The 23,842-nt window shown below is 29.4% G+C and overlaps 3 protein-coding genes across 3 annotated transcripts; 1 reads left to right on the top strand and 2 right to left on the bottom strand.

Moving 5' to 3' along the window:
* Nucleotides 1-376: 376 nt before the first annotated feature.
* Nucleotides 377-4,171, bottom strand: LOC108337689 (uncharacterized). The gene is made up of 8 exons (XM_017574263.2): nt 3,887-4,171; nt 3,385-3,657; nt 3,088-3,159; nt 2,954-2,992; nt 2,580-2,687; nt 1,894-1,991; nt 1,633-1,747; nt 377-806 (listed from the first exon to the last, which is right to left on the bottom strand). The coding sequence occupies exons 1-8, from the start codon at nt 4,037-4,039 to the stop codon at nt 558-560; spliced, it is 1,107 nt and encodes a 368-aa protein (XP_017429752.1). The 5' UTR covers nt 4,040-4,171; the 3' UTR covers nt 377-557.
* A 10,194-nt stretch (nt 4,172-14,365) lies between these two features.
* On the bottom strand, nt 14,366-15,648 carry LOC108337560 (uncharacterized). Its single transcript, XM_017574116.2, has 4 exons — nt 15,487-15,648; nt 15,202-15,320; nt 14,881-15,023; nt 14,366-14,757 (listed from the first exon to the last, which is right to left on the bottom strand). Exons 1-4 carry the CDS (start codon nt 15,536-15,538, stop codon nt 14,622-14,624), a joined length of 450 nt encoding a protein of 149 aa, XP_017429605.1. The 5' UTR covers nt 15,539-15,648; the 3' UTR covers nt 14,366-14,621.
* A 6,507-nt stretch (nt 15,649-22,155) lies between these two features.
* LOC108337045 (F-box protein PP2-B10) lies at nt 22,156-23,475 on the top strand. Its single transcript, XM_017573481.2, has 3 exons — nt 22,156-22,459; nt 22,643-22,761; nt 22,924-23,475. The coding sequence occupies exons 1-3, from the start codon at nt 22,208-22,210 to the stop codon at nt 23,330-23,332; spliced, it is 780 nt and encodes a 259-aa protein (XP_017428970.2). The 5' UTR covers nt 22,156-22,207; the 3' UTR covers nt 23,333-23,475.
* The last annotated feature ends 367 nt before the right edge of the window (nt 23,476-23,842 follow it).

The raw sequence follows: 23,842 nt of genomic DNA, 5'->3' as shown, positions 1-23,842 counted from the left end.
GTACAAATAATCATGTATTAGTTGAATTTTATAATAATAATTATTTCAATTTTACAATTAATATCAACAATACCTTATTATAATTAATTGATAACAGAGTTTATATACTGATCATGCATAACTATCAACAGAATGGAGGTGGCACTCAGATGCTAAATTTGTGAGAAGAATGACACTCAACAGCAGAGCAGGAATGTGTTGCTCAGCGCCATGTACTTTGACTGGTTTTCTCTTTTTGACATTCCTCTTGCTTTTAGGGTCTTTCAATTCTTTGTTGTGGTGTATAAGTTTTATTTAATTGTTCTTGGTACACTCTTTAACGTATGTTTGTTAAGATGTGATGGTGGATGTTTACATGGTTAAGTTGGACATGAAATGACTTGTGAGTATGTGATATATATATATAAAAATTTGAATCCATTTGTGTAGAACTTGCTTAGGCTTGCTTCATCCATTAATGAAAGCATTTCACATTTAGAAGAATACAATTGCTGGCATTTTCTGACAAGAGATGAAATGTAAAGGAAAAAAGGAAAAGAAAAGGAAGAAATTAGTGTTCATTTGGCAGTATTTGGCGTGAGAAGATTCATGATCTGCATGTGTTTGTACATCCAATGAAGATTGTCCAATGTGAGTTCACCCCCAAGAGAACGTACAACAGACCCACCACTGCATGCTCCCACTTGGCAGCACTCTTCAAGTGACATACCTTTTATCACTCCATACAAAAACCCACTTGCAAACAGATCCCCTGCTCCTGTTGCATCTTTTGCTTTTGCTTCTCCTATCACTGGAACACGTGCAATCTGACACATTCAAACACAACCTTAACTTTCATTACGATAATAATCATATCTTAACACAGATTGTTTAACAACATTTTCACCAATGATAGACAATTCATGGTGTCATAGTGCATAATATGTCAAGGTATGTGCAATTTATGTATTAGAGTAAGTATTGCAAAATGTAATGTATCATGATTGAAGAATGACTTCCACAATGGGAAGACTACTCTTTGACGAGACAGATGACTCGAACTACAACAATGAAAAGATCTTTGGAGTGATGGATGTTGAAAATCCCACATCGACTAAAGATAAGGCCGAATATATAAATGAGAACAAACCTCACCTTACAAGTCGGTTTTGTAGGATTGAGTTAAACTTAAAATCCACTTCTTAACAATGGACAATATCGAGAAACAGAAGTTGATGGTCTATACATTCATGTTAGCTGGGAAGGCAGAATATTGACGGAGGAGACAACATATGTATTGTATTAAAATATTTTTTTCCCTTCCTTTCATTAAGACTTCATCATTCCACCACTTTTCCTCCTACAACACCATTTTCTCATGCTTGCTTCCTTCCTTTCTTCCTAACTTTTCCTTCAACAGATATTATCAAACACTTTCCAGCACTATACTTGTTCCATTCTTAGTCTCATACTAATTTGATCAGCTTAATAAAGACATATTAAGGAATAAAGTGAAGTTTTCTAAATTTTAGTTAGCTTTCTTCACTTACATACACCTATTGTTTAATTTCCCTATGTAAGAGTTTACAATTTTCAATGGTGCCACTTGGCTAATGTGCAGATCAGAATAACTTTACAACATAATTTACAAACCTCGTTTCCATGTTTAGCAATGCATCCGTTAGAACCAAGTGTTACTACTGCCCATTGGCAGTACTTGGCAAGAAATTCTACTGCAGTTTCTGGATCAGCATTCTGTTCACCACCCCTGAATTAATCCATTGTGTAAAGTGACAGAATGTATATAAAAAAAGAAGAAAAAACTGCAGATTACTTAAGTGAAACTAAGACAATGAATAACATGGAAAATGAACATCTTGGAACAAAACTGGGTTAAGTAAAATTGACATTTACCTTAGAAGCTCTGTTGCCTCATCCTCATTGGCAAAACAAAGGTCAATGTTCCCTGACTCCAGTAGCTTCAGAAGTGGTTCTTTGAAATTCCTGACCATCTACCCAAAATAAAGAGGCTACATAAGATTAAATTTACATAGCTGATGCTAAGGAAACCACAACTTTCCATTTTTTTTTTCATGAGTTTGGAAAATTAAAAATGAAATTGGAATAGTTTATTCCGTAAATTACAAAAATGAGTTAATTGACTTAAAATTTACATATTTAAGATAAGTCGATACGAGTCGTGACAACTTTTTCATAAGATTTTGAAAATGTGACGCAGTTATGAATTACACCGACTTTGGTTCAATTAAAAGTTATTATTATTGTGAACAACATCTTATAAATTGAAAGTCATTGTTAGCGACTTTGGTTCAACATATTTACAAAGAAGGTGTTATGAGTTATAACGATTTCACTTTTTCAAAATTTTCTGAAAAAATCATCACGATTCATGATGACTTAGTCTTGATGTGTGAATTTTAAGTTAATTATCCAATTTTTGAAATTTACAGGGTAAACTACCCATTTTTTAAAATTTTCCCATGAATTTTGATATTTTCTACCTAATAACTTGTTTACACAAACATGAAACATGATATCACATTTCATAATTGTTTATGCAGATAGTTGCAGTAGAATACCTCAAAACTGGCCAAATCCAAAGAAACTAGAAGACCTTCCTGCTTTGCTAAAAGAATGGCTGCTTGAATTACTTCCAAATTAAATATACCATATCTTAACACCAACCACTGAAATGTCAATATATCGAAAACTAAGTTAAAGTGAATGCAGAGTATCAAAAACAAATTCACTCTTATCCTATGATCTATTATGCTGGAATTTACATTGCATGAACAATTAATTCAGTCCTAAAAGAAACTGATGAATGTAATTCCTATCATGACAACAAGAATCAGATCAATATTACAGTGACAAATGAAATATACATGATAACATAATAACACCAAAATGTTAAGCATCCATAATATTTCAATCAATTGACAAAGGCAACAACCTTGGAGCCCTTAAAATCTTCTTTGGTTAACTCTTCCGCCTGCAAAAAGAAAGCAGAGTAATTCTCAAACATAACACAATTCAACTCGAACTAAATGCATGTATATTTGAGACACACACAATGAAGTCATGTACCTGAACTTTCACAGCAGTAGAGAGACAGGGTCGCATGGTTCGGTTTCCCAAGTCATCAACCAAACAAACACACTGTGTCAGATAGCTAAGCTGTTAGATTTCTACTTTTGAACAAAACATTTACTGATACAATAAACTATACGACAAAACTTTGATATCGATCCTTGTAATCAGTATTCTGTTGCTGATCACCGAGGTTAAACTCTTACTTGGACTGAAAAACAACTCAACAATACCAAAAAGCATTTAAGAAAATGTTTCTAAGTTTTAAGCAAATATTTGTGATGTTGAGCAAACCTGTGCTGTATGTCCTTTCTTCTTCCTGAGTCTAGAGAGGTCAACACCATTGAAATTCATGTTATGGACAAAGAACTCTCCTTGGTCATCATCTCCACAAGCCCCAATAATTCCACTAGAAATCCCAAACCCACTTCTCAGCCCTCGAACCGTGTTTGCAACACTACCTCCAGCCAAGGTCTTAACATTTGCAGCAGAAGGGTCATCATCATGGCATGAGAGAACATGGATTTTCACCTCCCTCAGTATATTTTCAAGCTCTACAAGCTCAACCTACCATCATGAAACAGATTTTCATGTCATGTCATGTGATGAAGGATCACAGCAGAATACTTTAACAGAAAAGCTATGCTTTGAAAATGTAAGCATAAAAAAAAGAGAAGATTGTAAGAACCCACCTAGCGAAAGTGATAATAAAAGCGAAAAAAGTTAAGAGTGAGAGTGAGGAAATGAAAAGGAAGTAAATTGGTGATGAGGGGTGTGTGAGTAGTAGTAGTAGTACAGGTATGGAGCCTCCATGTTCACCGGAAATTTGATGAAGCAAAGACCAATCCACTCTTGCCACGTGGTCAATCATGGCTGAGGGTTGCAGTCCCAGAACAATGGGTGCCTCTGCAACTGCAACATCCTTCTTCAACAATGCTCCTACTCCCATCTCACACTCTTCTTCTTTGCTTCTCTCTCTGATCCTTTCTTCTCTTCTCTTCTCACCCTTTTCTGGATTCTCACACACACACACCTATATATATATAGTAACAGCACGATGACGCCGCAGCATTTTCCGGAAATCGCGGCGTTCACTTTGTAAATTTTGTTGAGTTGATGCAATCTATAAAATATACTAAACTAGCCTGTAGCCTGTGAGCCGTGCGTACGCATAATAATAATAACCATACTGATAATAATAATAATAATATTAAAAAATAACAATAATAAAAAATAACAGGCCTAGTACTTCTTTTTGATCCGGATTATGTTCAAAATTGTCTTATATTTTTTAAAAAATAACAAATGATCCCAACATAGACAAAACATGATGAGGTGTCCAATTTTAATGATTGCGTGGCATTGTCAAGAGGTATAAAATAAAAAATTGAATAATTCTTTAAAGAAAAATAAATAATTATTAAAAAATTAAATAATTACTAAAATGTTGAATTGGGCGAAGATTCCTTTTAATTTATAATTAAAAAAATGTATGAAGAGTTAGGGTTTCATTAACCAATGTAAATAGCAATTTCTAATTACCTCTAATCTTAATAGGTCATTTAATTAAAATCACTTTAACTCTAATTAAATTTCTAAAAGTTAATTTATCATCAGAAACCTAGTCAAGAACTTGTCTTTTTCTTCACAATTTTCTTTTGTTTCTTTCACGCTAACAACCTAACCCTGAGTTCTTCTTTCTCGCGGACAACTCTACTCTGAGAGTTATCCTTGTCTCGAGCAAAGGCAGAAGCCTTGTGGCGGCAAAGACGACAGAGATGAGGGAGCGCAACGCAGACGGCGTTTTTGTCTTCTGTGGTGGCTGGCGGTAAGTTTGCGAGGGACCGTGTGAGGAGATCATGTAAAAGAAGGTCGTGGTGGCTCGCGGTGACACAATCTGACGAGTACTGTGGCGGAATCGCGAGGCCCTTCGTGGCGCAAGGAAAACCCTCTTCTTCTTCTTCTCTGTTTTGGGTTGTTTCGCAGGAAGCGCAAACACGACCTCTTCGCAGCGCAATGGTCATGGCAAAGGCGGGTTGTTTCTTCGCAGAGGCGAGTTGTTTCTTGACCACTTTTTTCTTACACGAAAATTGAACTCCTCCACTTCTCAAATAAATGAAATATTTTGACAGATTTGTGGTATTTCAAAATTTGGCGGATGATTGAAGATCTTGTGAAAAGTAACTCCATAAATAGATTAATAATTAATAATCTTCTAAAGAAATGAAATTAATATTACATAAATGAACAACTCATAAATGTATGAGGGATTTTTATTTGGAATGCAGAATAGAGAATCTGAGACAAAGAAGTAGATTGAGTGGAAAGTTGTTTACTCCTGAATCTGAACCGTCTCAAAACTCCTTTGAATGGAAGCCTTAACAACATCCAATCTATTTTTTTTGTTACAATTTTAACCTCACTGCCACGCAACACCGTTTAATTTTTGACGTCGTTAGCAAAAAGGATTGACTTGACCCGTTTTTTCAAAAGTTTGGATCATTTGTTACTTTTTAAAAAAAGGTAGAACCATTTTGAATACAACCCCTATTTCGAGGGACCAAAAGAGGTATTAAGCCATGATAATAATAATAATCATACTGATGATATTGATAATAACAATGTTAATTGTAATATGAATGCTAATAATAATAATATTAATAACGATCCAGGAAGAGAGTACACACATCTGATTCAATCCCAAAATAATTTATACAAAATTAGTACAGAATGTTAAGGCTGATGCCCTGGATCATTTTGATAGGCGAAGTGCCAAGGCTGATGAAAATTTGAGATTGATAAGATCGTCTCTTCCTAAGGCAGTTGAAGCTTGTGTTGATGTTGCAGGTCATGAATTTGACATTTCACACCAGCGAACTGATGAAAATCTGTTATGATCGATCGCCTGATTAATGCTCACCAACATCTGCTTGCTCTGAAAATATCAGAATATCTTGGAATGAATCAAGAGGTGGTGATAATGCACTGGGCATGCTCAAAGATAACTGCTTCATTGGCAATTCCTGATGTCTTATTGGGAACTCGGGAAAAATCCGATGGCAAGCAAAGGATCTCCACTTCATGCTCCTCGAATAAAACTTATTGAGCAGACATAAAGCCTTTTTGCTAAAACCTTGAATACAAACAAAGTCCCACATCGGATAAAATACGAAATAAACATGAGTTTATGTACACATAAGATATCTTCCTTAATAAGAGACCTCAGACAATATCTTACTAGTATGAAAATCTATAGATATGTGTGTATATTGAACCTACACAACAAAACAATAGAGCATATCTTTGAATCTAAGGCAGCTGAGGACCATGCAAAACTATTAAGAATTCAGCATGAACTTGTGTACATTGTGAAAAAAAAAATAATGTATCTTATATGCTTTAACTAGGGTTCTTCCTCTTAAGGAATTTTAGCGAGGGTGCAAAACACGTAAATTCTTCTGTATTTGATTGAAAATTTGGGAAAGGGAAAATAAAAAATGTTAAAAATCATTCGTTTAACACACATAAATCTTTTATATTTCATAATATTCTTACTTACTTTTTACTTTCTTTTTTTTCTTAAAAATTACAAAACTTTATACTTTTAAAACCATTTCACCGTTGTTAAATTAACTCATGTTATCATTTCTCTACAGCTAAATCAGTTTTTTCATGGACAGAGTTAAAAAAGTGGACTACGAGAAAAGAGAAAAACGGAAATGACAAAAAGAGCATAAAAAAGGACAGCTGTCATCAAAATAAGAATGGGTACAGGAGTAATTTTCATAATATATTATTTTCTTATATGTATAGTAGATTGTATTTTGGTAATATATTATTAAGCACAGTCTGCATGAAATAAAATATGAATGTGAAGAATGAAAATTAATTTCAGGTGTTTATTTAATTTATTTAAATTTTAAGACTAAACTAAATTTTTCATATGCATAAGAAAAATCGAAAGAGAATTTTGACTTTTTTTCAAAAATTATAAATCTCAAAAAGAATTTCAATTTTTTAAAGAACAATAAAATAAACATAAAAATAAAACAAAGTATATTTAAAAAAATAGATCTATTATAGAAAATTTATTTCCAATAAAGGCATCTTAGAGAAACTAAAGTGATTTTGCTATTGATAGTGGATTTATAGAAACAATAATCCTCAAAATATAGTTAAATGTCAAATCTTTACAAGAATAAAGATAAAAGTTTCGGCATGGAATTAGTCGTTTTGAATTTTATGTATGTTAAATTTATGCTATTTGAATATTATATTTATATTTCATAATAAAGATAAAAAATTTTAAGTATTTATACAAAATACGATATGCTATTTGATTATTTTATTTTCTTTTTTAAAACTTATTATTGTTAATAATTCACTTTACATATTTTATCTGAGATAATGTCTTTTTTATGAATGTCTGTAAGTATTTCCATTTTATGAAAATTTGACATAGATATATGAGGAGGAATATAGCAGATAGAATGAAATGTCTTTAAAGAAAGTATTTATCATTTTATATTATAAAGAAACATTTTTTTTTTCTCTTTTCAATTGTGAAGTGACGTTGTTTCTACACTTATTTAATATAAATATATTTGTTATGTAATTCCATTAGATAAAAATATTTTAGAGGTCTTAATATTTAAGATTTTATTATTTTTATACTAAAAAAATGTATACATACTTTATATTAATTAATTATTTTTATAAATATAAAAATTTACTTTTTAATAATTATTATTGAAATATTCACATTAATTAAAAATAATATTAATTTATAATATATAAGTAAATGTAAATTTTATATTATAAGTTAAGTTTATAACGTTGAGTTTGACTTTAAATTCATTTTTTAATATAGAAAATCATAAGTTAAAATATAAATTTGTAAAATTTTTTATTTATTAATTAAGTTGTGTGGAAGTTCCATAATTAAATATCAAAACTTATTTTTAATAAATAGATAGATACAAATCAAGTGGTAATTTTTTTAAGAATTGAATTAGATTTAAGTTTAAACTTTGTTTTTTAAGTATTATATTACTTTTTAAAAGTGATTGTTAAGTATTTGTATTATGTATAAAAAAAATATTTATGGTGAAATATCAGAAAGTATAAATTTGTCACACGTGATCATATTTGATTACACCCTTTAACGTAAGTAAACAATAACATTGATACCGTTGTGATTATTTGAAAAAACATTATTTTCTGTGTGGTAATATAATAAAATAAACCAGCAGAAATCAAGGACCAACTTTTTGTGCTTTTGTCCAACCTTTTTAGATTCCCATCAAATTGTACCCTATAATAACACAATAATTTTGTATACACATTTAGACAATTTTATTTAATTTTAACTAAGCAGCGTATTATTTATTATTGGATATTATTATTATACACTTTCATGATGAACCTTTATCATTTTCTGGAAAGTGATCAATAACTCCTTTTAGTCTTTGACTATAGGAATTTGGCACATGGCTCCTATTAGTCACATTTAAAAACAAACGAGCATTGAAATATATATATATATATATATATATATATATATATATATATATATATATATATATATATATATATATATATATATATATATATATATATATATATATATATATATATATATATATATATTAAAAATTGGGTGATTCGATAACGGGTGAAATAGAAATGTCCAATAAACAGAAAATATCATTAGGATAGACTCTAACCTGGCTTTGATACCATATTATAAGTGGACTTTAAGCATAACTCAACTCCACAAAACCTTATAAGGTGAAGTTTGTATGTCACTTATATATTATAAGTTGGTCTATCTTTAGTCGACGTGGAACTTTCAATAATGTAGTAAATACAAAATCATATACCTCTTTCATTTCTAAGTCTTTCATTACTTATAAATTTTGAGATTGATTTTTTATTAATGTTGGCTAATCACAATTCAATTACGAATAATTATATTTTATGTTGATCAATATTAAAATTAATATATTTTAATTTAATTTGTTTGATGATCAACTAGATTCACTCGTGACTTATCAGATAATTCAAACTATGATTAATTATTGGATTCGTAATTGATCGCACAATCATAGGATAATTTACGAGTGAGACTACGAAATAATTTCACCAAACTATATGAGTGTTTTTGAAAAAAAAAATTGAGATTCAAATTACCTTATATTTGTTTATGAGAATTTGGCTCGATGCTTGTTGGAATATTTGTTTCTGACAAATAAACTCTGAATATTTGTCGATTTTTTCACCTAAAAAAAATGTGATGAAAATTTCTGTAGAAAAAGTTGAAAGAATTTGAAAGTGGAATCTCTTTATGGATATGGGGTGGTGAGTGGTGTGTTTGAGAGAAGCACGATGAATGATTAATAGGCCGAAATGGATCTCAATGATTCTACTTAAGATTCGTGCCACGTCACTTAAACCTACCTTTTGGATTCTTCCACAGTACTTTAGTCAAAAAAGTAAACAAATAAGAGACTGAGACAGAAACGTACCACTGCTGCGCCGAAAACAAATTATTATTTAATTTTACAATTAATAGCTACTTCCATACATATATTTTGTTAATTTTAGTATATAAATTTGACTTTTTCTTAATTTTTTAAATTCGTTAAAGTAATTGAAGAAATGTATGATATTTAATAATTATTATGCTTGTTTATTAAAAAAAGTTAACTTCCATTCTTAATGAAGAAAATTTTCACTTAGACAATTAAACCTAAATGATATAAGTGAGTTTGGAAAAATTGGTTCTTTTGCATCACAAGCCTTTTGGGATATATATATCTATATATATCTATATCTATATATATATATATTATAAAAATAATAACAAAAAGAAAATCAAAATAACAACAAATCTAAAATTTGGAAATATATAAATTAATTATAAAATTAATAATTTCTGTTTCATGTAAATATTAGTGTTACATAAATTATAAATGAATTAACTAATCATACCTATTGTAACATTTTCAATATCTCACACTTGAAATTTCATATATTATATATTGTAACATTACATTTACGGTAGGTCCCGTAATTTCACACTTAAAAATTCATAATTGATATATGAATTTTACATATTTTACGCTCATATTTGCAAATTCTTAATCATAACTTGAGTTCTTCTATCTCTCCCTTCTTGGGCACTGAGTCAGACGACGTTCCTTCATCTGCTCCCGTATAACGAATTATACGATCATCGCACATATCCAAACACAAACAAGTAGGGGTGAGCTAGACATAAAAGCATGTTATACAACCTTACACGACATACAAAAATAATTCAAACATGGTAAAATGACATAATAGGACTTGTTACTTTATAAACCGACTCGACTTGTTACTTTATAAACCGACTCGTCCGGACTAGAATGATTACCGAGCTATGGCGGGTCTTGCACTCTTGGTGGCTTATGAAACTTGGGCTCCCCCACCTTACCACACTCACGAGGTTAATCCGTTATCACTCACCCTGGGCCATACTGGAAGCACCCAAGACTAGGACCTCCTGCTACTCCTCACCACATGGTTCAATCCTCTCTACGTGAGAAGAAAGACCATTGGAGTTTCAGGATGACCCCCAAGACTGAGCTACCATGCAATCATTCTACACACCACCACCATGTATCCTCTCCTTGAGGATCATGGAATTACGTCAATGAACCATACTGTTACTTTGAAACTTAACCCACGACATGAATAACCAGATACAATCATATTATCACAATGAATCCAACATATCTCATATATTCACATACTTCCCACATAAATCACATCATACTATGCATTTCAAACATTCCACTCTTCAAAATACAACTACACATACAATTTAAGAATATAATTATTCAAGAATTTACTCAATTCCAATAAATTTACTATTTCGTAAAATCATTAATCATCACTCATATCATTAATTAAATATCTGAACCCATCAAACTAATTAACAACATGTTTAGATCATGTGGTAAAATGTTTAGTCAAATCCAACGGTTAATAAGGTAGAACTCATAATTTTTGTATAAATGGTCCAAAACAGAAATTAAGCAATCTTGAGATCCTTGAGAAGATACGAAATTAATATCTCTAAATCTGTAACCCTAATTTCCAATCAGAACGGTCAACGTAATTCACTATGTGTTAGACACTACATATTAAAATTTCAGGTTGATCTAACGGTTAGCTAGATAGATATTGAGGTTTTACCGAGGTAACTCAGGGACAGAATTTTAAGTGGTTTTCGGTTATACTCAAAATGCGGAACGAATTTCTCTAAGCACTGACATCTAATTACAAATCTGAACGGCGAAGATGACTTAATATGTCTTATGAACTATATACTAAAGTGTGGGCTCAATGTAACGGTAAATGAAATATATATGAAATTTTTACCATTATAACTTAAGAACAGAAATATAGTGTTCATCAGATATTTCAAACTTTCGAAATTTCTTTCTCTAAACATAGACCACAAACTACAAATCTGATCGGTCAAATTGTATTAATATGTCTTAGGGATCATATATCAATTTTTGAAGTTGATCTAACGGTCAAATAAGTCAGAATCTATATTTTACCGAGACAACTTAGTAACAGAACTACAGGGGTAACTAATTTACTCAAACATACAAGATTTATTTCTCCAAGTACAGACTTCTATTTTCAAATCCGAACGGTCAAAGTGTAGTAATAGGTCTTAGGATTCACATATTAAAATTGTAGCTAAATCCAACGGTGAAAACAATTAATAGAAAACTTTCACCACAATAACTCGAAAATAAGAAATTATAATCATGAAAACCAAATTTACACAAGTCAATAGATAACTACCATTACCAAAATTTTAACATATTCATAACTCATATTCATGATCATAACATGTATACAAATCATAGATAAGAAGGATTTAGCTCCCCTACCTCAAGACTTCATCTCGTGCTTAGAAATTGTTCCCCGAAAACTTCCAGAATTTTCTCTTTGCAACTAGAATTTCCTCAACTCTCTTCTCTCAAAATTTTTCTAAATTTTTGGTACAAGTTTTAGCCTTCACATGCTTGCAATTTATAGTCCAAAAATTTTACTATTCATCATTTTTTTTAATATTATTTACTATTTTAATTTCACCACTTACATAATGGATTCACCACTTACATAATAGATTCACCACTTACATAATGGATTCATCACTTACATAATGGATTCACCACTTACATAATGGATTTCTTAATAATGATTTCACATTTTATAAACTTATTATATTTTTCATTCACAAAGAAATTTACTACTATTAGTAATAAAATTGTTACTATTACGGTAAATATTTTTATGGGTCTTACACCTATTGTTTCGATTCGATACATGAAATGTGTTTTGATTCGATACATGAAATGTGTTTCGATTCGATTAAGTAGATATATTTCAATTGTAAGTTTATTTCTATTGGCATAATTACAACATTTTAAATAAAAATTACAAAATTTATTTCTATTGGCATAATTATTGCAATACCTTTTAGAATAAATCAAATCATAACGTGTGCATTGAAAGTTCAAATTAAAATATGTCACGATAAATTAAATATTGAGTTATAATATTTAGTTATGAAATATTAATTCATTTTACAGTAGTAGTATTATTATTATTATTATTATTAAAATTAAAGCTTGGCACATAGCTTGACGAATATAATACACATCTCTTATTTGAATTCTTATTTGAATAATATATTTGAATTTATGATTTATTATTACTTACTAATATGGGTTGTGCTTGATATTTATAGCAAAATGTTTTTAACGTGTTTACTGATTTATTTGAAATGAAAATCAAGTCGACATCTTAATGTGATTCACTATGTTTGAAAATGCGAAAGCAATAGCCCATAAACAACTTGAATCCATTGTGGGAACCATCAACCTTTCGGAGAGTTACTTTTTACACCACCACACATTACTTCCTATACCACCACATTTTTTTTAAATTTTAAATTTTTTTTTTATATTTTAAAATATCCTATACTTCCTCTTTTTTTCTTGAACGGACGTCGACATCTGAAGAAAAAATTCTTCAACGAATGTACCACATCCATTTAGTTTTTTTTTTAAGTTTTTATTTTTTTTAAATTTTTAAATTAATATATAAATGTTATTTATTTTTTTTTAAAAATTATTACTTAATTATTTATAAATTAATTTTATTTTATTTAACAAAATAATTATTATTAATTTAATTTATCTAGTGTTATTTTAAATAATAATTAAATACTTTTTAAAAACTTATTAAAACAGATACGGATGTAGTAACATCCGTGAAGATTTTTTTTTAAAGTTTGTAGTTTTTTATTTTTTTATATTTTAAATTAATATATAAATATTATTTAATTTTTTTAAAATTATTATTTAATTAATTATTAATTAATTTTATTTTATTTAATAAAATAATTATTATTAATTTAATTAATGTATTATTATTTAAACAATAAAATAGTTTTTAAAAATTTATTAAAACGGATGTGCCAACATCCATGAAATTTTTTTCTTTTTAAATTTTTAGTTTTTATTTTATTATATTTTAAATTAATATATAAATATTATTTAATTAATTTAAAATTATTACTTAATTATTTATGAATTAATTTTATTTTATTTAATAAAATAATAATTATTAATTTAATTTATATATTATTATTTAAATAATAATCAAAATAATTTTAAAAATTTTATTAAAACGGATGTGACAATTCGTTAACGGATGTCGTCACATCCGTTGAAGATTTTTTTTTTTTTTAAATAAAAATAATAAATTAAAATATAAAATATATGAATGTACAGATGTTAACTTTCGTTGAAAGTGAAACGGATGTTAACATCCGTTTTAGAGAAAGACAAAATTGATATGAAGTAGTGTAAGAAACATCCAGTAGTGGTGGAGGAAGCCAACCTTTCGTATACATGGACAGCCCAAGCCCAATCATTTAATTAAACGAGTGAAGAGGCGTCATCATGAAAACAAACTTAATTAATAAGCTATAATAGAAATTATTTTATTAATACTCTTTCATCCTAAATAATTATTTTATTCATACATGATATTTAAATTTATTAAAACATTAACTATAACTTCGAAAATGATAAATAAGCCAACAATTTTTTTTTTAATTTTTTTTCTCAAAAGAATGAAAAGGAAAGTAACATAAAATTTCCAGAAGGATAACAAAGAAGTTATATATAGCAGTAAATAATTAGCAGATCAAAGTCATTCATTAATTGTTCAGATCATTCCATTACCATCTTCAAACAAACCAAACATTTCAACTTCAGAAGTTCTTTCTCCATTTGTGCCTTCAATTCTCCCAAACCAAAAACACACACCAAATCTCTCATAACATATAGTTCACTCAACATGAACAACACCAACTAAACCCACTAATAACATCATGTTATATATATTATATAGTTTTTTATGCAGACACCAACACCAACATCATGATATATATATCAAGCACTAATTCCATTTTGAGGGTTAAATTTTGATGATTCCATGTTGGCAACATGAAACTGTGATGTGTACTTGTATGATGCAGCTTCATTCACTGGAGGTTCATTCAGAAATGCCCAGCTACTCCTGGTCCACCTGCATGCATGCATGCATATACATCCACATATTAAAACCATAATTAATTAATTAACTAATAACAGTATAAAATTGGATTAGTTCTACAATTAATATTGCAAAAGAAAAGGTTCATATCATTACCAGCCATTTTTCTCGATAAGCTGCTCCAAACTTGTATCAAAAATCTCCTTATTTACGTTTTCACGTACACGTGTCACTGGCATGCTCACTGATTTCTGAAACTTCCTCTCAGACTCTGTGTTGTTCATCCTGCCCTGTTCATTCTGCATCAGAAAAATCACAAACCAGAAAAGGGAGAAGTTAACAGACATGTATAAATACTACCATAAACTGATATGATCATGCAGTTTAAAGTTTATATGCAGAGATGCAGAATCATAAAAAGTTTCTTTCTTTATCTGATAAATGCATTTAACAAAAACTTATGCAGAAGTTTGAAACCTGAACAGTGTGTGGTGAAGTGGAAATAGCAGTAAGGTGTTCTTCCTCTATCTTCTTCTTCGATTTCCAGAAAGCGTTAATTTCATCTTTGGTCAGTGAACGGTTCCTCTTAAGTGTGGCTGAAACATTCAACAAAACCTCATCAAAAATCACCATTTTTTACCATTATTAAACAGGCTTAAACACAAAGCATAAAATTTATCAGATATTAATATAAATTATGGATCTTTGTTTAAGTTAATCCGACACGACACGAAATCAAAAATTGAATTATAAGTTAATTACCTGACTTAGGATCCACATGGGTAGAGTCCCATCCTGCCATGAGAGAACCCATTGTGTTGTGAAACTGTGAGTGAAACTGTGAGTAATATATCTAAAAGGATAATTAACCTACTTGCTCATCATCACGGCTTTCTAATATTTTTATATTGTTCTTGATGACAGTGATGATATGTTTCTTTTTCCTTTGTTCTTATCTCTTCTTGATTTTTTCAAGCGTGATGAGAAAAGATGAAGTGGGTCCCACATCTTATATAATACTTTTTCATCCTATGATTTGATGAATAGAGTAAATGAATGTTCTGGACTTCAATTAATGTCGCCCATAGAATAGAATACAAGGTGGCGATATTAACGCTAATGTTTTTGTTTTGATCAACCTTAAACTGAATGTTCTATATTTTAACTGTTTTTTTCTTGTTTGGAACTGGTCATGGAGACACATCTGAAGTGTATATTGTGATTATATTTTATTTTCACAATAAAATAGATAAATAAATGTCATATACTTTTGAGAAAAAAATATAAATAATAACATTATCTGATAAGGCTTTGTCATTGGATATCTGAATCTGCACATACGACAAACAAACATTAATAATAACATTTCTTTATCGATAAGATAATAAAACATTTTTCAATAAATTAAGATCTATAAAAAGATTTAGGTCCCACCTTAATTAATTCACAAAGTATCTAAATAAATATAAGCTATATATTGTTAAAAATAAAGAATAGGTTAAAATATTTCAAAATGTATTATTATTGTAATTGTTTAAAGTTTCATTAAAAGGAACTATGTTGGTGCAAGTATGATCTATGATAATTGAGGTATATGCAAATGGAACCCACTTGAATAAAAAATCTTATCTTCAAGAAAATATCCTTAGGGGCAGTCCCCACCTCCCTTTCTTTTTTTCTTATTTTTGTTTTTACTTAGTTTTAAATGTATAATTATCAACTTGATCTATTATCTAAATTATATTTTGAAATAAAGTTGTGTAAGAGGTTATTATTCACTTAAAAATTTAACAGATAAACAAAATATAGTGAACCAAAAAAAAAATCATATAATAGAATTTATGAAATAATAATAATAAAAAGTTAAGATTATTTGCAAAAGAAAAAGAAGAAGACAAAATTAGATTCATTTTTTATTGATTAAAAGATAAAAATTAAAATGATTATATGAGAAAAATTTTGTAAATTAACTTTTGTGTTTTTTTTTATAAAGAAATGAGTTCAATGTTCTGAATTTATTCATTTTTTCATAACATTTAAATACAAAATATTAATTGGAAGATACTTATCATTAAATAGTCAAAGGAGGAAAGTAAACTATCAATTAGTTAAGTTGGGAAAGGGGAATTTGCTTAATTGTGCTTTTATTTGTGAGAAAGATGAATGTAAATTTTCTTAGATTGTATATCTTTTGAAAATATAAAAGATTAAATTTTAATTTTATTCTAAAAAAGCTTTAATTTAAATATTTTGATATTTCTCATATGGGATTAAAGGCATTATAGGGATGACAACGGGTCGGGTCGGACACGGATAGTGTCTATCCGCAACTCGACCCGACAAAAATAAATCCATCCACTATCCGATCCGTTACTCGCACGGATACCCGCTTAAAAAATATCCGCGGGTATTTTAAAACCCGCGGATACCCGTGGATATCCGCGGATACCCGCAAATATTTAAAAAAAAATATTTTAATAAATTATTAAAATAATTTAAATAGAATTACAAAAAATATATAAAATATAATATAAATTAAATTAAATATAAATATAAATTCAATTTTAATTAAATTTAATCTTGTAAAATATAAATTAATGTTAATTTTAATTAAATTTAACTTAATAAAATATAAATTAAATTTTTATTTTTTATTTTTTGCGGGTAGCGGGTATCCGCGGATACGGATAGTATAATACCCGTACCCGACCCGTTTATAAGCGGGTATTAAAATATCCACTACCCACGGGTTGCAGGTAGTAAATATCCGCGGGTATCAACTATCCATCGCCGATTTTATCCGCAGATATCTGCGGGCACGAATTTTTTTGCCATCCCTAAGGACATTCCTTTTTTTTTTAATTTAACTAATATATATATATATATATATATATATATATATATATATAATTAATTAATTAATTTTATAGAAATTTTTGAATTATAGCATTTTTTTTTAAATTGCATAAACCATTCATATAATTCTTTACAAATTAATGTAAAAGAGAAGATGAAGAGAATTTAATAATACTAGGTGATTCCATTCATTGATAAAACCATATTGTCACCAAATCACATACTTAAACCCTCTTTTATTTTAATCAAACTTAAAAGTTACTATAAAAAATAATAAATTTAAATTTTAAAAAAAAAGTAGTTTAAAAGGAAGTAAAGTATAAATATTTTATTAATTAAATTAAAAAGCTTATAAGTGAGTTCATTTAATTATTTGATTTAATACTTATTTTGTCCTTCGATTTGTAGGATGTGTTCAAAGTTATCTTATTTTTTTTCAAAAATTCACTAACATTTTATATTTTGCAAAAAGGGTTCACGTTAGTTCTTTTTGCTTACGACGTTAAAAAAGCTAACGATAGACTTGCCTATTGTCAAAAACTTGATGACTTGTATAATTATTGTTGACATGGTAGTGTGAGGTGTTTAGCCCCTATTTGACCAATGAGAAGATGCCACGTGGCAAATCCCTTTCCACCCAAAGTTAGGGCTTCACAATTGCAGAATGGGCAAGTGCTTTCTCTGCGTCGTCATGAGAACTTGAGGTTCTATCACGAATTGCCATGGAAGCGTGATTCAAGTATTCACAACTGCAGTGTGATTGCTACGCAAAGGAGAATGTTATGGCACTACGATTCGGTCCTCACGATGTAAATGAGTTTCTGGTTCTATTTTGGATGCAGGTTTGATGGCGACACTTGCGAGGAGAATGGGTTTCGTGCATTTGCAGGTTACACAAGAATGATGAACTCACGAGGAAAAAGATGCGATTTAGGGCTTCTGTTTCTGAATTTTTGTGTTTGATTTGCAGGTAGTGGAGATTGGTGGAGGAGCTTGCGGTGTGGTTGGCATGGTGGCGACGCTAGGGTTCATGGCTACAGCGCTCGCGAGCTAGGGTTCATGGCAGCGGTGCGATTGGGTTGCTCTGCTATGCAATTTGGGAGTTCAAAAATTGGGAATTTTTCTGAGTTTTGTTGTGTCTGAATCGCGAGGAAGAAGAAGATGTTGATGGTGTCCTCACGACAACCTGAAAGGTGTTTTAGATTTTCCACGTCATTTTAACCCTAAATGTAATTAACACCTCAAATGACCTCATAGTGTCACGTCAATAATAACTGAACAGGTCATCAAGCTTTTGCCAGGGGAGCAAGTCTGTCGTTAGCATTTTTAACACCGTAAGCAAAAAGAACTAACGTAAATCGTTTTTGCAAAAATGTAGGAAGTTAGTGAACTTTTGAAAAGAAATATGATAACTTTGAACACACTCTACAAACGGAGGGACCAAAATAGATATTAAACCTAATTATTTTTTATAAGATTTATTATTTTTCATGGATAAATTAGTGAGAAAATTCAATAACAATTAAGATGAATCAAATTCATAGAAAACAATTAACATAATCTCTACTCAAATTAAATAATCTAGTTCGACTTGAGTTAAAAATGACATTTTAAATGTTTGAAAGTTTATTAAGTAGAGATTAACTTAAAAGGAGTCAAATTGTTCGATCAAAGCTCAAAGGGCAAGCTTTGGATGCTGATACAATGTTGAACGTCATTGTAGTGCCATCGGGCACCACTAAGGTAGTGACCACTGACTTAGGGGAATCAAACACCACTTTTGGATTGTTCGATGCACTCAAATCAATGGGTTCCTGGGGATTATAACATTGGGTGCCACCCAATTTTTTTGGTTTGTGTCATCTTAAAAAAAAAGAAGAGATTTTCGCTTTGTTAACCATTGAATCGAACTGAAATTTTGACACTTGTTCCTTGACACATGAATTGTTACTTTGACCTATGAGATATTTATTTTAAGGTATATAGTTAGAAAAATTAGAAATTTATGTTTATCTTATTTTTTAAGGTTTATCTTTTGTGAAAATAATTTTTTATTTGTGATTTTGGTTAGATCTTTGATTAAAAGAATGTATGTTTAATTATAGAATTGTTTATGGATTCATTAATGAATATGCATGTGTATAATGATGTATGAAACTGTGATGATGATTGATTTTTTAATGATATGATCATGTATGAAAATATATGATGCTTGTAATTAATCATGGACATGATATTACTTAATATGGATGAATACAAATATGGGTGATTGTTTGGTATATGAAATTTGATGTGGAATCATGTTTAGGGATGAAAGTTTGAGTTTGATGTAATTCACAAAATCTTACAAGGAGATTCTATGGTAGCATTCCTTTAATGTATGCATTAATGTATGCATTAATGTAAGGATTCAAGTAAGGAGATATTCTAGTATTTTAATAATTATTCACGCTTATATAAAGTAGAATGTTTTATATGATAAAAGTCATAGGAAATACTAATCTAAAGGCAGAATAATCATCTGAGATGTAAAAAGGAATTAACCTTATAACTGATATAATAAAATTCATTGACAATTATTTTGTAAAACAGTAAAAACCATTATAAGTGCATTATAAGTGCATGTCTCTAGTTATTCTAACATTAAATACATATATCATAATAATTTAGTAGAAAAAAGTCTTTTGATTATATGATTTGTATCTATATAATTGTTTGAATTGTTTGAAGGACATGAAATTGTGGTACAGTGTTATTAATATATGATACTTTTTATGTAAACTAGTTTAGCTTCTTTGTCTTGTTTATGTTTATCTTTTTATTTTATAATAATTATTTTATGGGTGTGAGTAAATGAAAATACATGTATAGAGATAATATATAAAAATACCATTAGAGATGAAAAATTAAGAATTAGAGTTAGAAAATACTTCAAGAGAAAAGTGATTAGATTGGTATAGACATTTTTATTGTTTTAGTATAGTTGAATAAATAATATATATTTGTTGTATTAATATATTTTATACATGTTTAAATATTATTATAAAATATCTTATTTTATAGTTTTATCATTTTACAAAATTTATAGAATACTTTAATTATTGTCGGGATCATTTGATAATACCTAACTCTCATAAACATGAAGAAATTATCACTGCACCGGAGTTTGTATTAGATTAAAAACAACAACACCTTTGTGGAATTAAAAATATTTTCGCGATTCATAATTTAAAACTAAAAAGTTTAGTGTCGAATTTATTGTCGAATAAATTCACTACAGAAGTTTAAATAATAAAGCTTAAATAATAAAGCGCTACAGAAGTTTATTGTCGAATTTATTTATGCACAATAATATTCATTAAAAAAATTAATATCCAAAAAAGTTCTATTAAAATCAAACATGAAAAATAATTGATTTTAGAAATAATAATAATTCTTAAGAATGTTCTTTTCGATGCAAAAATATATTTTTCCAAAATATAAAAATTTTATGCAACCAAAAAAGTTAAATAATTCCCAAGATCCGTGATTCTCAAAATTAAAGTTCATCAAACAGATTCATTGACTTTTGATGTATACTTTAGACTAAATTGCAATTTAAGGTGAAACTTTTGATACTTTAAAATAGTTTTATGCGTTTAATTTTGTATTTAATGAGTATTATTTCTTAATTGAAAATTTAGTTGTTAGAGGAATTCCTCCTTATCCATATTCTTACTTAATGATTTTTTTTTCGTCTTCCAACTATAAATAAAATAAAAATCGCCATTAAATCTTCAAAGCATTTGAAAATGGATTCTGAGTGGAGGCTCACGATACCTTTCTTTCTTTGGGGAAGAAGAAATAAAGTAAAAAAATAAATGGGAAACTCTTTGAAAATGTTTAATAAAGAAATAAATAAGAGAGAGAGAGAGCAATTTAAAAGTACAAAATTGACTATTATTTTATGTTTTTATTACTTTACATGTTTATCTTATTTTACTCATATGTTTCCTAAAAACAGGCCGGGCCCACCGATTTCTGCCATAACGTAATATGGAATGCCTTATCCAAGATGCTAACCTACCCACAGTTTCTTTCAAGTTAAAAATTGGAATAACTATTTTTTAATTCTCAAATTGAATTTTGACAAAGAAAGCTCAAAACATGCACCGGGAAGAGTTTTACAAAGAATGTATCCATTTATCTATAGGATATAGGAAGATGGCACTTTAATATCATACTTTTTTATATCTATTTGATATCATTTTTCACCATTTTTTTTACTTTTTTTTAATATAAAAAATACATTTTATCTTTATAAAGATTTTGAAAATGCTGGTGAAATGGATGAAAGAAACTTTTTCCTAATCTATAAATTCAAGTACATAAATGCTCAACTCATTAACATAATTGTCAAAGCTGTACAACAGCAATTGAATAGCTGACCAAGTGAAGTACTCAAACAAAGAAGAAAAAGGCAACTGATATAAGCAATAGAGGTACAAGCATCAGCATCATCATTCTTAGTTGATATATATATATATATATATATATATATATATATATATATATATATATATATATATATATATATATATATATATATATATATATCTCCATTACTGGAAGGAAAAAGAAGAAGTCAATGGAGTTTGAAGATTTAGCAGAGGGATGCATTGCAGAGATACTGTCACACACGTCTCCCATGGATGCATGCAAGCTCTCCTTAGTTTCCAGAGGCTTTTGTTCTGCAGCTGAATCTGATTTTGTGTGGTCTGCTTTTCTCCTCAACTTGACCTCAATCATTCCTCCTTCTTCCATTCCCTCATCCAGTTCTAAGAAGGGTCTCTATTTCAATCTCTGCAACCACCCCACCATCATTGATCAGGGCAAAAAGGTCAGTACATAACACTTTATTATATTCTTTGAGTAATCCTTGTTCATGATTTTGATCAAACATAATTTGATGATCTGGGGTCATGTAATAATTTCTCATGAATTTGGTTTTGATGTTTTTAACAAAACCAAGCATTTCTGGTTTCAAACTGAATGAAATGTGTTGTCTCCGAAATTAATACAGAGTGTTCAGCTGGACAAAAGGACAGGGAAGAAGTGTTACATGCTTTCTGCTAGAAATCTGGACATTGAATGGGGTGATGATGTTCACCATTGGGATTGGACAAGCCTGCCGGAGTCCAGGTAAATTGATTGATTAAAGTTTCGAGAAACATTTTGTTTGACACCTTAATTTTAAGGTTTTACAAGTGTTTGTTGTAACTACCTCGGCTATGTTTGATTGTGGTATGAAAAAACACAACTTTGATCAGAATTTAGGACATTGAGCAATTGTTGTGTTAGCAGGTTCGAAGCGGTTGCTGTTCTTCGTGCTGTGTGCTGGTTTGACATCAGTGGGAAGATAAGCACGGTTGGTCTGTCATCAGACACTCATTATGCAGTATTTCTGGTGTTCAAGATGATCAATGCAAGTGGGTTTCACTACCATCCGACAGTGATATCAGTTGGTGTTTCTGGAGGCAGTACCAACTCCAAATATGTTTGTTTGGATCTGAACTTGAAAGATAATCGCTTAATAAAACTACCATGTCCTAAAGTGAGAAGTGATGGGTGGTTGGAGATTGAGATGGGAGAGTTCTTCAATTCAGGCCTAAAAGAAGAACAAGTGCATGTGAAAGTCATGGAGACAACAAGCCATATTTGGAAGTGTGGTTTTGTTCTTGAAGGAATAGAAATTAGGCCTAAACATGTCTGATATGTGAAGGATGAAAACTTCAAAAGAATGCAGAATTCTCAGTTTATTCTTTGCTTTGACATCTTTTTTCCCATAAGCATTGTACAAATATGCAAAGTATTATTTTATTGTAACATTTTATTTAATATTTATTGTTAGAAAAATGATCTTCTAACAACTTTGTTTTGACAATTTTTATAACATAATCTATTATCAAAAAATGGTTAAAAAAAATGTTATAATTCGGAGTCCTTATTGTTATTAGTTTAATATAATGTTTGAAGTAGTTGTAAAGTAGATGTTTGTTAAAGAAAAAACTGATGTATTTCAACAAACTGGTGAAGTCACCAAGTGGTTAATCTTTGACATTATTAAATGGTTTTTTTTCCATCAAATGGGTTTGGTGTGTTGCGATGATTGGGCCAGTGATTGGACCGCACCGCAGCACAATCAAATGCACTGAATCAAAGAAGTTACTTTCTGCACCCCCTTCAATTTCTATCCGCACCAGACAATATTTGGAATTTCAAT

This window comes from Vigna angularis, chromosome 7 (assembly GCF_016808095.1).
Source record: "Vigna angularis cultivar LongXiaoDou No.4 chromosome 7, ASM1680809v1, whole genome shotgun sequence".
NCBI classification, from domain to species: Eukaryota; Viridiplantae; Streptophyta; class Magnoliopsida; order Fabales; family Fabaceae; genus Vigna; species Vigna angularis.
Note: the sequence above shows the minus strand (reverse complement) of the source record. Positions and strands in the feature narration are given on the sequence as shown.